A 16551-nucleotide genomic window follows, 5' to 3' on the forward strand; every position below is an offset into this window, starting at 1 on the left:
ATTGGGCTTATAATATATCGTTGGAAAACTCTTTTCGAGCCCCATCCAAGTACACCATTATTGGACCCTTGACATAGACCAAACTAAGCTGGACTGACTATTTCCACAAAGTAGAGCATGTTTTCAAAAACAAAAAGAAGATTTTTCACACTTTCACTTCATTCGATTATGGTTCAACGAGTAAGGTATTCATCATTAGGTTTGGTTTAAGGGAGACACAAATGGGTGTCTACATATCATTTTTTGATAAATGTTGCAAATAATTGTTAACGGAGGTAGTAAATAAAAAGCAACGAAGGTAGTAAGATTAAATAAGAAATAGCATCTACTACCTAGTTTACAGTAACAATTATGAATACATCACAAGAGACTTCTATACTTCTATTACAATACTTTTGTCGACCTACCTTAAAAGATTAGACCATAACAAACCACCTCTCAAACTTTCAGAAGGGATAAATAAATTAATACTTCATACTGGCTTCTGTGCAACTTAATCTAGAGAAACACAGTTATCTCAGTGATTTACAAATGACGATATATACAGTTTACAGGGTATGTAACACTAGAACCCTATAATTACCAACAATTACATATACGGAGTGTATATGTCTATCTTTTGCATAAATCAAATCTGTGCATAGCATCCTTGCAGCTGAATGAACAGGCTATGTAAAATATTTTGGTTTTGCACGCTGAATCCCTGCAGCTCAATGCACAAAATGCAGCACAAGTGATCTAGAGGCACCCTTCCTCAGGTAAATCTTCAGAGGAGAATATGATCGGTACAAAAAGATCAAAGATGTCCTGCTGATTTTGTATGAATTATGCAAACGGGTTTCCCCCAACAGAAGCAACAGGTCCATGAGTTGGAACATTCCTGCAGAATAGTGAACAAATTATTGCTGTATAGACACCACCAAGGGCAACAACAACAACAATAACAACAACAACAACAACAAAAGGAGAGGAAAAAAAACAACAGACCTAAAACAAATGAAAAGAAATTCTACACAGCACAAGATTTGATTATATCCTAGTCAAATACATAATATAACAAAAAGCCAACAGCATTTGCCTGAATCAATTAGAATAACTAAATAATACACAAAATTGATAAATCTTAATTCATGCCTCTTTGCTAGCACTTTAGAGATAGTTTGAATGTCATATCAATTTTAATTCCTTCAATAATAGAGCTCAAAAACCTCACAACTCTCTTCACTTAAAAGTTTAAATTGCTAAGATGGATCAAAAGCAAATCTGTTGACATCTGTTACAGTACTTCGGACTAACAGCTTAAATACTTCCTCCGTTAACTATTATTTGCAACAAAGGGGTTGTTTGCGAACTCCTAGGCAAAATTTGTTTGTGAGTGTAAAATGGAGAGAGAAAAAGTTGGGTGCATGTGATGAGGAGAGAGATAGAGAGAAATGATAACCTAAAAAGGAAAGAAAACATCTGTTGCACATAATAGTTAGCATCCATTTATAGTATATGTTGCAAATAATAGTTAACAGAGGAAGTATATACAAATGATAAAATGCATATTTGGGAACCAAAGGAAGTGTCATCATGTAGTGTCATTTATCCTGCCATTGGAAAAACTGGAAGTGTCATCATGTAGTGTCATTTTCCCCTCTTTGAGTTCATGCCTCCAATAAATTACCAGCACACCTTCGCCCAATGTCTATACTACAGTTTTGTTATGTTAACCCTATCTTATCAACAATGTCATTTTCTCCTAGGTCTCAACTTCATAAACCACTGGTACCAAAAATGAAAAGGGGAAAAAAAAAAAAAAAAAAAAAAAAAAAAAAAAAAAAAAAAAAAGTAACAAGTAATGAAGCACAGCTGTTTATCCTTATAACCTATAAAATGGATCCGCTCAATAATTCCTTTTTATAATAATATTTCCGCTTTTCATCCTAATAATTTATCTGGTGCTCAAACCAACCCCCTAACCAACAAAATTCTGACCCATAAAAACCCACCCACCCAATCACTCCACTCCATCACCACCCTTGCACTAGCCCTCTTTATCTTGCTGTGAAACTCTACCTCGCTCCCACCAAACCACCTTTGTCATCAACTTCGTCTCTCCCCATAATAAATTCTCTACTCCCACTATACACACCTTTTTTCAAACTCTTTCAACTGATTACCTTGTTATGTCCCTTATTTTATATCAGACGGTTCCTAATGACGATTCATGTTAGCCGACCCCAAATCATTTTTAGACCAAGGCTTTGTTGTTGCTGTTGTTACTGTATTAATTATCCCTATTTTATTATTTAACTTTTTTTATTTTGAAGTATCTAAGTATTTTCCCGACACTTTACATGCTGACCAGATCCAAAAATTAGTCAAGACACTCTTTTGGCCGTATCCTCATATCCTCTAGATTTTTGTAGTAGCATATCGGTTCCTTTGATCCCTACTTGGATACGACACCCTCCGGGTTTGTGCAACATAGAAGAAAAGTATGTTCTTAAGATAGGTAATTATATAAATATCTTTTGAAAAAAAAGAAAAAGGACAGGAATAATAGAAATTCAATTAATTCATCCCTTTATTTGACAACTGGGTAGATAATCAAATTAAACCCTTCTAGAAATAAAGCATAGGAGATTGCAGTGGAAGGTGGAACCCTAAGTATTACAATTGTATTGGAACCCTATGACAAGGAAATTATACACAGAAGGAAGAGACTCTGTGAGGGAGAAAGAAACAGAGGTTCTTCTAGGATGGATAATTCTTGGCATCCATGTGTTACGAAAACTTTTGGTGAAAAAAAAATTACACACACACACACACGCATTGGAGTGTTGGGAGTAATGAAATGTGTAAAGACAAAGATAATATAGGACATTCTTACGGCAATTGAGAGCTTGGAGCCTGTGTCGCCATGTATGACATCCCACCTGTTAAAAAAAAAAAAAAAAAAAACTGAATCAAGTTCCCAAAAATATCAATAAGCCATATATCAAGTTGTAAAAGACAAGACAAACAGTTACCAGGAGAAACCACAGGATTTCCAGGAAACCATGGCTCATCTATGCCACCCATAAAAGAGGATGGAAGTTGCGTACTGGGAAGTGCAGCTTGCAATGTACTCATGTCCAAGAACTACATATAAGACATATAATACCAAATTAACACCATAATCAAATAAGAACTATTAGCTTATCCTATAACACCTAATATTTTGTACAGCTTAATGCACAATCAAACAGGAAATTAATCTTAGAGATCATGAAAAAATGAATAAAACGATTTACATGAAAGGAATGAAGATATATTCAATATAACTAAAAAGAACAAATTGGATGAAAACGGACAGTGGATACTGGGTAGAAGTTAGGAAAAAGGAGAAATTGGCAGACATAATATAGAGAAAAAGGCAAGCTGCTGTCATAAGAAAAAAAGAAACAATTGAAATCAACCAATTCCTTTGACACTTCCCCCAAAAAGAAATAAAAAAAGAGTAAACTTAAACACTAGCAAGTTTTCCAATTTTCTTCTACATGTCCTTAATTTGTCTTAGCAATGCATGAAGAATCAGCAATAAATAGATATCTTTCTCCAGCATGAGCCAATTGATGAGAGGAGATGCCACTATACCACTAATGTACAATTAAGCATTGACAACTTGTTAGAATAAAAACTATACTCCAAATTTACATAGGAATAGTTCACATATGTACATAATGCTTAAAGTCTATAAATAACTAAGGCAATATAACACTCAGCAACACCAACTTTAGTCCAAATAATACCATTGACACAAACCTTTTGGACTAATTAAATTGTCATGAACTTGTCTTTAGGCTAAAGTTGGTGCCACTGTGTGTAATTTTGTCAATAATTAATTATAATTACAAGTAAACATTATACTTCCTCCGTTTTCTTTTACTTCCAACACTTCCCTAAAAAGGAAATGTCACAATACTTGCAACACACTATAAAAGGAAAGTTACTTTAGGGAAAAATTATACTATTTCCCTTATTTAAAGCACATGGCCCACTAAATTACACTCCTAACAACCACTCATCCCATTTTAAAGTGTATTATATCATGTGAACCCCACATTTCTTAAGTACCGTGAAAAAGTGTGTGTTTCATCTAAAAGAAAACGGAGGAAGTATTATTTTGAAATGTAATGGAATCTCATTATTTGTTCTTTTTGCATAAACTAGAAGTATCACGGGAAATGACTTCAAATATATTTCAAATAAGTTCGAAACATTCTTAGCAAGTTTAAAAATTCCGATACGTTCCAATATTGAAGGTAAGTAGTCTAAAACAAGTTCCAGTAGTTCCAAGAAAATACTCCCTCCGTTTTTTTTTAAGTGCCCCATTGAGTTGTGCGTGGAGTGTTAGGCAAATGAGTAAAGTAACATATACCTGGGTATGGTTAGGAATTTAAAAAACTTGGTAAAGTAAGAGAGAGAAATTTGAATGGAGAACCACTAGGTATAATGTGAGAAGGAGAAATATTATATAAATGATAGTGGGGTCAAAAGAAAGAGAGTGAAATAATATATAATGTTAGTGGGGTTTCTAAATTAGGAAATGGGCACTTAAATAAAAAAAAGGGCATTTTTGGGAAGTAGGGCACTTAAAAAAAATGGAGGGAGTAAGTTCTAATATAATTCTATGTCCCCACTTATTAACACACTTCTCTTTCTTTTTATAAATGGCATGGACCCAGTCTTTCTTTTTATTATTTCTCTCATCTCAATTATTTCTCATCATCTAACTATAATTAAAATAATGCCCAACTACCTATTATAAAATAATGCCCTGCTCCCCACTAACTATAATTAAGATATACTCCACCATCAACTATCACACAATAAATAAACAAATAAAATTTGCCTAAATAGGGATGGAAGGAGTAAATGTTTTTCAAGTGAAATAAATGAAGCCTAAATCTAGGTAGAATGAAAATATGCACCTAAATGATAAAAAGTTACTCATAAGTCATAATACTCCCTCCTTATCAAATTAGTTACCATGTTTCGACTTTTGATACTATTCACAATCCCTACTTTGTCTAACTTTGTTAAATTCCTTTCAATGCATATATTCAAATATCATTTCATAAATTTAACTTGTTGATAATTAGAGGTATTTATGATTGACTTTATGCAATGGCAAATGTGATAAAAGAAACATGACAGCTAATTTAAAATTCAGGGAACCGTTTATTAAATCAATAGAATGCTACCTACCGTATTGTGTGCTTCCAATTCAGAATCAAATGGCAAATCAAATGGATTGCCAACTTTCTGCTCACTATTTGCTATATTATTCTGCCACAATGAGAAGAAAAACTCAAACACCGGTAAGAAAATAATGCAAGCAATCCCTGTAAGGCTGGGAAGGAAAGGACAACACCTACCATGAAAGGATGCATTGGTTCAACAAATGATGATCCAAAAGCACCATGAGATGGTAAAGTTGGAAATGAGAATCCTTCAGTAGATGAAATTTGCTGAAGCTCATCTACAACAGAATCCTGCAAAAATGAAATTCCAAAAATGCTTTCAAGAAAAAAATAAGTCTTATTATGCAATTATTATGAAAACCATGCATAATATCAACAAGTAATATGGATATCTACGCAGAAAACCAAGAAAGAGAGATGATAATCCCCCTTTACAGAAATCACCTGTGGAGTTTTCAAGCCAAAATACAGATCAGTGCTAGAGGAATTATTGTCAGCAGAAGCATGCAAATTTATGCCTTCCATGTCTGTACATTGATGTCGTTGTTCGTTGGCTTCTTCAAAGGCTTTCCAATTCTGCCGAACAGAGTATCAAATAAATGAAAACTAAGTTATCCACTCTTGTTTACCAAGACTGGTAATCCTCCTCACCCAGCACCCCCCGTAAAAATCTATAGCAAACAAAACAAATTTTTTTTTTTTTTTTTTTTTAAAAAAAAAAAAAAAAAAAAAAAGCAACAGATCAACATTTATTGACTAATGCAAAGCATAGTCAATCAGAGGGGGAAAGTCAATCAAAGGAGAAGTTGGAGAAAATTTTCTATATCCATGGACTCTATTAAGTACATCATATCTCCAGGCCCTCACAGTCAGGCAAAGGAATGACTTTCTTTTCACACAAAATCAAAAACTTCACATATAAGATAAAATACCTGAGTATTTGGCATGTCAGTTGGAATATGAACATTTGTCAGGCCCTCATTCCATGTATTAGACACCAAGAGGGGAGGTGAATGAATAGTTGAACTTGGGAATTCTAGCCACTGCATGCTGACATTCGAGGGTACAGCAGAGCCTAGATTTTTCGCAGAAACTCCACCTTTGGATCCAGCTTTTGCACCACCAGTATCTGAGGTATTTGTACAAGGGGGACTGGGCTGAGGTGAATCAAATGTTGTCCACCCCTCATTACTGGGTTCTGTTGGCTCGGGCAGCTTTTGGTTTAGATTTGAAGCGGGAGGATTTTGAGGATCTTGAGAAAAGAAACTTGAAGATGACGAACTAGTTTGTGGAAATTTTTGAGACAAATCTGGAGAATCTGCAGACGATTGAAACAAATCTATTGATGTAACAGGTCCAGCAGTTGGTGCTTGAAACAGATCAACACCCACAATAGGATTGGTGGGCGCCGGCCTTGGGAATGCATCCTCAAATAGATTCAGTCCACCAACTGGAAACTGTAAAGGAGGAGTGGAGGAGACTTTATTTTGAGTGGCAGCATTTGAGTGATTGGGCTTAAACTTGACATCACTTAAGCTACCAGTATCAGTTGACTGAAAAGATAAAGAGTTCTTTTCAAATGAACCAACACTCCCTGAAGATACAGTTCTCTGCAGAAAAAAAATATTGCTGTCAATTAGAAACATAAAAACAGTACAACTGAATGACTTTACTATACACACACATGCTTACAAACACAAAACTAAAACTCTGCCATGAATAATTGCATTATTGCATAATTAAGCATGCCACACTAGGGCCTACTATTAGATTTTTTAGCAAAATATTATGAAATGTACCAAACGGAAACTATGGGATGATTTCATAAAGTTATCAATAATAACATAGTTGCAAAATCAACCATTCTACAATAGGGCACTATTTTAGAAAGTATACTTTTTCAAACAGCCAACTCAGATATCCCCTTCCACCCCCTTTAGCCCTTAGCAAGAATTAGCTTATTTTTCAGAGGCATTAATACCCTTTGTAGTTTCTAAATGACATCATATAATGTGGATCATACATGAAGTTAAAGGATCTCAGAGCATACATATAAGCACAGATGCATGTTTGTGAGTAAAGAATAATATTCACCAAGCAAAGAATAGGTCATACAGAACATTTCCTTTTGTATGAAACTAAGATATTGGTGGTCTTAATTTCGGAATCAGACTTTGCCTTAAGAAGATGATCAAACATCCTGAATTTGCAAGCTTCCAAGAATCAATAAACCTACACAAATTTTATACATTTTTCTTCCTTTGATCGGTAAAAGAATTTAATCATGTAAATGCATGAGACTGAAACCATTAGCCTCTGCAGCCTGAATGCCGATAGCATCTATACTTGTTTCTAAAAATTAGGCTAAATACATTCAACAAAACTTCTGATATGCCTTCTTTTAGTGTCAACCAACCAGGAGAAAATTTTATATTATTTTCCCAAATTTTTATTTTCATTTTTAAAATTAGTGCCATTACAAGTATCAGGACTGGGGACTTGGGGAGCCGGGATGAACTTTATCCTCTTTACATTAATTCACGTACCAAGGTATAGCACCAAAACTCTTTATCTTTTGAGAAGTAAATCAAACAGGATTAACTAAGAAGAGTAAGAACCGCATTATTCTTTTGACGAATCACAAATTTCTAGGGCCTCTGCTTATAGAAAACATGAATCCTCCACAAAAAGGCCTTTTCAAATAACTCTTGGGTCGCAAATTTCTCAACAATCAATGTATCATCAATTTTAATGTAGCTCGTGCATTATGTATCTATTAAGGAGCACAAATAGTTGATACTTTGTCGTCAGCACCTTTTGCATCTGAAACTTTGTACACGTATTATCAAGTGGAAAGTTCAGTGTCTAAGATAGATAATTCTCATACAACTCCACCTGATTCTGTACCTTATCACACTAATGTCCAAGACTCGCAAACAAGTGGCAGACTAAATATTTAAGATAGTTCAGCAACCAATGGCACTACTTGCCTAGGATATGTCCAGGCATTTCCGCAAGGCCTGAGTCACCTTACCCAATTCAGCTTATTACAGATTTGAATGCTATGCTTAATTCCCCCATCATTCAACTCCTGTATATGACCCCAACTCTTACAGGCTATGTAAGCTTCTCATAGATGGTTGAAACAGGAAGCCCACAAATCAACACTGCAAACCTTATCCAGCATTAATGGTGTTCCTTTCCAGGTTTTTCAATCTGTTAAATTAATTATCTGAACATAATATGACAGACATATAAGCACCTTGTAGTGGAGGGAGGGGGGTTGAATGTGTGACGGGAAGAATTCTAGAGATTGGTTTGTAAGCTGACAATGTAGAGTGGATATGTCATTGAACAAATTCTGCGATACTTAACGGGTTGGTAGGAATTCCAAACCATAAGCTTAGGATGGAAAGCAAGTTAAGTTACCAATATCAGAAAAGTGGTGACATCTATACCTATATCTAATACATATACATACCACTAAGGCAGGCCCCAAGCACAGGTACCTTATATCCTCTTTTACTATAACTAGGGCAGCTAACGGGCGCGATGCGCGCGTCATAGCTAGCCTTATCTAGAAGGTTTTTTTGGTTTGGCTTTTAAATCGCAAATTAGTAAAATTAACAATAAGAGAAAATATGTAAACAGCTATATTTAGGCGGTATAAATGTTCAAGACAACTAACATTAATGAAAGCATAAAAGTACATAAATATTTAAGAGGGTATAGTTGTCTAAACACTATTCATAAAAAATAGCTTGTACATATTAATGAAGGTATGTATGTAAATTCACATTTTGAAGGGTATAATTGGCATTACACTATTCATAAGAGTAGTTTTCTACTTTTTATAAGGTAGGGATGTCATTTAGTTTCATATCAAAACAACAGAATTGAGAATCTGAGAAAACCATTAAAAGGCTAATCATCAACTTCAAATATCTTCTTCAAGTGCTCTCTCAAGCAAAATCCACATCAATCGCTTCACAATGTGTACCATGCAACCTATAGGCCTCTCCAGCCAACAAGCAGCATGCCTACTTGATTTAATGATCGAGATTTATGATATGCTTGGTGGCAGAGATGGAATTTTTTAATATGGGAGAGAAGGCGGGAGGGTAGATAAGAGGTAAACAAAAGCGAAAGTAAATTATTCTCAAAGTCATACACTCTGGCAAGTTTGAAATATAAGCAAAACGTGACAATTAATTTTTTTCATAATGAACCAAAAAATAATAATAATAATAATAATAATAAACATATTTCATTGATGTACCCTTCACCAAACAGCATTTCTATTGTCTAACTAGAAAAAGTTGATTAAAAACTAGCATAAATCACACCATGTCATATCATAATTGAGTGATTTCTTTCAGGACCACAATTAGCTTCCCATCACACGGTTTTATTTGAAAAATAATTTTTTCTCTCCCAAATTAGATAAAGAAAATGAACCTTAACTATCATATAAAACCTATAACTCTCCAATGGAGGAGTAGGCAACAGGGCAAGCTCATACTCCTCTAAGGCCAGCGAAGCCTAAGAGGGCTGCCTCCACATGCACAATCCAGCATTATGGTATACTGCTCACCAAGAACTAATTAAGGAAGGCCAACCCTGTTATAGCACTATTTCATCTCCATGGATGTATACTAGCCCTTGTGATTTGTGAAACCTTCAAAGAACAACAGTGTCCCTCTCATCCCATCTTTCCAGGATATATGAAAGCATCCCCATCACATTCACGAATTATGTCAACCACACAAAACTAAAATGGCAGTCCCTTGATGCCTAGTGGGCTGTGGAAATCACATCCCGTGAGAGATTCAAGAGTGGAAGCCTTATAAAGAGTCAAAGCTTTGTTTTGGCAAGCATATGTCTGCCACTTACATAGATCACCAATACACCATGCTTGCCTACATAGATGTCCTTCACAATGATAGGGACCCCAATAGGATTAGCTTGAGCCAATAGGATCAGACACATCGTGTGTTTTTCTCAACAGAACAACTAACTGTAGTGCCAACAAAGTGAAACTTTCATAAAGCATAGGTTTGCTAATAAATAAGTGGTGGTGTAGTTACCAGTCTTACCACTTGGCTTCTTGTTCCTATAGCTAGTCACACCATTAAATGACACACAGGGTTCAACATAAGATCCCCAAACATGCATTCCACTCCCTCCCATCAAGAAGAGGCAACATGAAAAAGTAACCACAAACTGTATGCTCTTGGAAGTATTAACCAGTCGAGTTAGAAATACAACCTGTGGGCGTGGCAAGGGAGCTTTGTCAGTGTCTCTCTTTGCATAAAATTCTGAATGTGTGCTTGAAGTCTGGCGATGAAGACCATCAACTATTTCCCTTGAAGAATCAGAGGCAGGGCTTGAAAATCCATCATCTTTCTGAAAATTTGGTGAATGAGGATTAGACTTAAATGGATCGCCACCACTTGAATAAGAGTAGTCTGAAACTCGTGAGCTGGATCCATCATTTGCAAATTTGTCCTCATTATGATGCTCGCTTAAACGACCAGGACTATATATAAAACTCGCAGGCTTCCTCTCATAAAGGTTATGATCTGAGCCAGGCTTTCTTGAAAGTGAACCTATGTTCTTTCTGTTCAGTCGGTCCTCATACTGAAAATCATAAGGTGGACTTTGAGAGAAAGAGTGATACGAACTGGCTCGCCTGGTTTCATCTCCAGCATTTCTCTGGATCTGACAAACACAGACAGATTAGTGATGCTTAGCATAGGTTCACATATTCCTAATTAACATCAGAAACATGACGACAGCAAGCAAGAATTAAATCTCCCAACAAACTACTGCTAATGCAACATAATTACAGTTAAAGAAAAACTCACCAGTGTATCCCCAGGAGACTTCTCAGAATTGTTTCCTCCGGCATATTTACGATTGATATAGACAGACTTGATAAATTCTCGGACCTTGTCAACATCACTGAACGAAAAATAATAAAAATTCTAAAATTCTTCAATGTGATATTTAACATACATTAAATTGTAACAAATTACTCTTTACCTATTGTTTGGCTGTCTTTGTCTATGCAGATCCCAATCCTTCAAATATATTTCCCTTGCTCGCTAAAAACAGTAACACCTTTTATAAGAGCATGCACACAGGTATATATAATATATATGGACAGAGAAAGAAGGGGGGGGGGGGGGGGGGGGGGGGGGGGGGGGGGAGTATTTGTCGAGACCAATGTCAATATCTACCTGATTACCACCATTTTGAAGAGCCTCAACTTCTTGTGACGTGAATTTGGACATTGACACGGACTTCACACGATGTGTAAACTCACGACTGCAATAACAAAAAATTTCCTTGTGATCGGTCAAGCATGTTGGAAGAAAATACGCAACATAGCAGCCATGGTATTGTCAATGTTATTCGGATACATAATGAAAATGGCTCCAGCCTATACAAGGCACTTCACCGGGAACATAGGCAGTATATAGTCATTGGGATGAAATCTAAGAATAAACAGTGAAATTTGTTTAATTGTGTAAACCAATGGCACAGACTTGAGATAGCAGGCATAGAACATTATTGCCAGCATAAATGAATAAACAGACATAATTGGTAAAATTATGACACAATGAAAATACGATCCTGTATAAAAATGCTATACGAAGTTGGTACTCAATTCAACAACATACTAATTACACAAATCATTCTAGACTGACAGCCATGTCATTTTTGAGCAATGCAAACTGAACAGAATTTTAATCTCTCTAAATTAGAACCACCCTATTTCAGTTAAATTTGAGCCTATTGACAAAGTTGAGCATCTAATCACTGCAGATGACTAACAAATCACAGCAACTCCAGTCATTTTAAACTATAAGAATCTTACTAGCTGAGTTTTGTATGACTAACATAAGAAGATTAAGCAGTGTCAAGACAGAGTGCAACATCTCTTGGTTTCATATACTCCATGAATAACTATAATTTTGTTATTCTGATCCTTAGATTAGGAAACAGACATGACCTTGACTAGAAATGCTATTCTATGAGCTATGCAAAACCAGCAACACTGCTGATTTGATTTTGCATAGGTGCCAATAACCTATTTAACCAATATGCATTCATTTTTTGTGGATTTCTTTCTTTCTCTTCATTTATATATTTTTTTTTTCTTTTGTGGTAGAGGTGCAGCCACCTCAATGATTCCACAATGGTCAAACTCAATCATTCAAAAACAGAAAAAGAATCTTACTGTATCCCGCTACAAATCATGCAAACAAACGTCCAAAAATTTGTGCAAACATATTGAGGACCCTGCAACAAAAGTTTTGAAGCATGTTAAACAAATATGAATCAGGAAAAGTAGACATAAATCACATAATTGAAGACTAAAAGAAAGAACTGGTTTCTGATAAAACAAGACAAGCACTAGATATGATCATCAACTCTTCTCTAATATCAGAAAATCTACTGACACACACAACATATATTCACAAAAGTCGCAATCCAACCCTTGTGTTATCTAGAGAGAAAAGTCCAAAAGGGAGCAGAAGAACATAAGCCATGCAAATACACATCATAGACTCCAACAGTCCATAAAACAGCAATCAGAGGACAAGGACAGTAATTATCATGGCATATAGGACTGAGCACAACATATGAACAACAATCAAGATAAAAGGGAAAAGATCAGATATAACAGATGAAAAATGGTCAAGAACACTAGTACAAAAGAAAGAATTATGATATTAACAAAATCAGTAGCCACCATATTAGAAAAAGTATAGCAGTTCACCATATTATGAATACTGTGGATTATTTAAAAAATAAGATAAAATAAGGTGTAAACAAATTAAAAGTGCAAATATCAAATGTAACAAATAATAAATTACAAAATAGCAAGAAAATAGAAAGTAGAAATACAAAAAAGGAAGATTTACACAACAAATAATCAAAGCACAAGCATGACAATGGAAATTTTACAAATAATATTGTCCTATAACAACTTACCATATAGAATGTTATTATGTGAACCCCTCTTCAAATGCTATTGCACCCCAAAGTGCTATTAAAATAAGAAAAAGTTAGTCTTATCTAGTCTTATAACCTCCATCCATAAGTCTTATGCCTTAGTCTACAACTCTTGGATTCCCTATTGCTGACACTTTCTGCATTGGGCACTGGAGTTCCTTAGCTTGCGTAAGTAGAGCATCTAAGACTACCATTTCATATAGGACCATCACATTTTTGTCACCTCATTAGACCTAGTTTAAGTGGGTCAGATACAGGTTGATGTGGGTCAATAACAAGTCAAAAGAAGGTCACCTTTTATTGGTCCAAAGCGGGTCAGACCAATGCGAGGTCACTAGTTAATGGTGGGTCGATAATGAACGAGTGAATGAGCAAGAAAAACATTTGGAGAAGAAAGACAAAAGTAAGTACACATGAATACGAAGCTATACATATACAAAAAAATTATGTTATCTATTTTCTTTTTCTATCAAATTGGCCCTATATTAATGACGTCCAATAAAGGCCCTATCCAATAAAAATCCTTTAACCTTGACCCAAACCCTATACCCTGTAGGCTACCCGCTACCATTCATCCATTTTCTAACACAAACATGTCAATATGACTATATGAGTGTACTGCAAAGTTTACAACATTAGACAAACACTCCATTTGATTGCCATATATGCTCCTAAATTGACTGCCCTTGTTGCTACAACCAACCACTTATAGTGTAGCATCAATGAAGTGCACCAATTTCATTAAAGGTAAAGACCATCTAAAGAAATGTCACCAAGCCTTGTCCTTGCAGACAAGAATTAAAGGCTCATAATCAAAAGAGATTAACCATGCTAGGGAGTGGATGCCCATAGATTGCCATATTATTAGCACCTAATTTAGCTCAGAGGGGATATTAAATTGAAAATTAATGGTTGGCTGAACACCTTTCATGGCTTTGACTACATAATTCTTATCTCCGGTACTAAGGTTCTTCATGCATCTTATATTGGCTACTTTGATGACATTTCTCTTTGCCAAAGCTTCACCAATAATGATAGCTAATATTTGAATAATATTTTACTTTAATTGAAGGCCAATTGCTAATTCCCTATCATGAGTTCTAAAACCATCAACACTTACAGTCATGTTTAATTAACTTTTCCACCTTCAGTTTTCTACTCTTATTCATATATAGCACAAGATCTTCACAAGGATATCTTAGTCTGAAATATGAGCTGAATTTGCAATTGTCTGCAATTATAGCTGCGTAAGCTATGTTGAACCTTGTGAATTCAGTTCATGATATGTTTTCCTCTTCTCATCATACCATAGGTGTCTGTAGTTCTACTCTTATTCAAACATACCAAAGAATCCTTATACTGTTGTCTTAATCTCAAAATTTGGTTGGATTTCCAATCTTAAAGTGTTATTCCAGTTGTGTTTATTATGCTTGAGAATAGCTAGCTTCTTTTGAAGTTTATTCTCCTCGCCTTATTCTCCTCGCTTATTCTCCCTTATTTCAAAATTCGATAAGTTCAAATAAGATAATTTCAAGGCTAATAATATCAGATAAGTTCATGGCCAATGAAGGTTACCCAAGTTCAATTCACACGAATCACAACTAACAAACAAGATAAGTTCAACCCTTGAAGTCTTTCTCTCTTTAGAAGTTCATCATCATATAGTTTCCACTTAAATATTTTAACTTCGCTGAGGAAACCCATTTTCAAATCAACTTAATCTTTAATCTTTTTCTAGTCATCAATACAAAGAATCTTATGCTAGCCAAGTAGCTAATGACCCATTTAAAGAAAGGCCTCAAAAAAATTTATGTTGGACATAGGTTTGGCCGTTTGAGCATATCTGCTGACTTTGTATAACCTAATAATCCAATTGTCTTACAAGACTGCTTGTTTTAGCATATCTAATTTGCCGACTATGACCTTGCTTTCAAAAAGGTCAATACTGCAGGAAGTTTTTCCATTATCCAGAATTATTACTTGGACAAATTACAAAAAAAAAAAAAGGATTATTACTTGGACAAACATATGCTTAAATTGAGACAAGAAGTATCCTATTTCAGATTTTCCTTTTCTCATCGCCAACTAAGCCCTATATAACTTGTAACTAATGAGACTTTCTTGGTCTAATACAGCAAGTAATATTCACAAAAAATTCTCCCCATTTTTGGTTACTTATCATGCAACTTCATAAACCAAATGGCATTCCTTAAAAAACAAATATTGCTTTCTTTTACCCGCTTTCATTTTCAGTAGGTGAGTAAGGTACTTGATAGCTACAAACAGTTCAGACATTAACTTCGATTCGAAATGAAATACTACCATTTTCTTGGAATTAAAATCCCATCATAAACAACCCTTTACAAAAGTCACATATTTATACCATAAACTATATAAAAGGCTCTTATTCATCAACATTAGTAAAACTACCATATAATTTCAGCATCATTATTACCCAATTAATACTATAAGTTACGCAACTACATAGCCAAAAAAAATGGAATCAATTACAAAAACCCAACTAATTACAAAAACCCAACTAATTTTAGTCCAAACAAATTACAGCATAAAAATTAATTAAAAAATATTAGCGTATAATATAAAGTTTAAGAAGAAATAATTACCAAACTATTGCAATTGATGCAACGTCTATTAGGTGGAAGCTTCATGAGTCCTCTAATGATCTTCTCATTCCTTTCCTCTTCCCTTTTGCTTGACATCTTTTCAGCAATCTTAAGATAAATCAAATTAAAAACTCCCAAACAAAAATCGGATTATAAACCCTAAATTGAACCCTAAATTAGCAAAAATTACAAAATTTTTTGGATAAGTATATAGAGAAATTGTATTGGAAATCACCGAATTTGATAATCAAATTGACAGAAAAATCGGTAAATTAGGGGTTTATGATTCTGTCACTCGAATGAGTCCAAACAAAAACGTTGTGTGGTCTTTGCTTGTAAAAGTTTCAATGATTTGAAATGCTTTCTTTTTAAAAAAATTATTATTGTTAATATTTATATTTATTGATTATTAATATTATCAGTTTTTAATTTTTATATTAATTATAATAAGACTAAGAAATGTCCCCACTTTTCATGAATTAATTAGCTAGCTATGAGTTGGAGCACAGCAAACCCAGTTTATTAAAATTCAAAATTTATCATCATTTAAATATTGTATGCTTGTCATGTTTTTTATTAATGGCATTAAGATCATTCATATTTAGATTATTTATGGCTTTTAGTAGTAGATCAGAAGTACTATTGCTTCTTGTTATGTGTCAAAAAAT

At 34.5% G+C, this 16551-nt stretch overlaps 1 protein-coding gene across 1 annotated transcript; it reads right to left on the reverse strand.

The window, feature by feature from the left end:
- Window positions 1–307: 307 nt before the first annotated feature.
- Window positions 308–16258, reverse strand: LOC145597681 (putative ADP-ribosylation factor GTPase-activating protein AGD14). The gene is made up of 13 exons (XM_081653906.1): window positions 15884–16258; window positions 12481–12542; window positions 11477–11564; window positions 11280–11341; window positions 11102–11198; window positions 10503–10955; window positions 6167–6844; window positions 5679–5810; window positions 5409–5525; window positions 5239–5319; window positions 3018–3129; window positions 2879–2924; window positions 308–880 (listed from the first exon to the last, which is right to left on the reverse strand). The coding sequence occupies exons 1-13, from the start codon at window positions 15977–15979 to the stop codon at window positions 826–828; spliced, it is 2079 nt and encodes a 692-aa protein (XP_081510032.1). The 5' UTR covers window positions 15980–16258; the 3' UTR covers window positions 308–825.
- Between the last annotated feature and the right edge of the window lie 293 nt (window positions 16259–16551).

This window comes from Chenopodium album, chromosome 20 (genome assembly GCF_948465745.1).
Source record: "Chenopodium album chromosome 20, dcCheAlbu1.1, whole genome shotgun sequence".
Lineage (NCBI taxonomy): Eukaryota > Viridiplantae > Streptophyta > Magnoliopsida > Caryophyllales > Amaranthaceae > Chenopodium > Chenopodium album.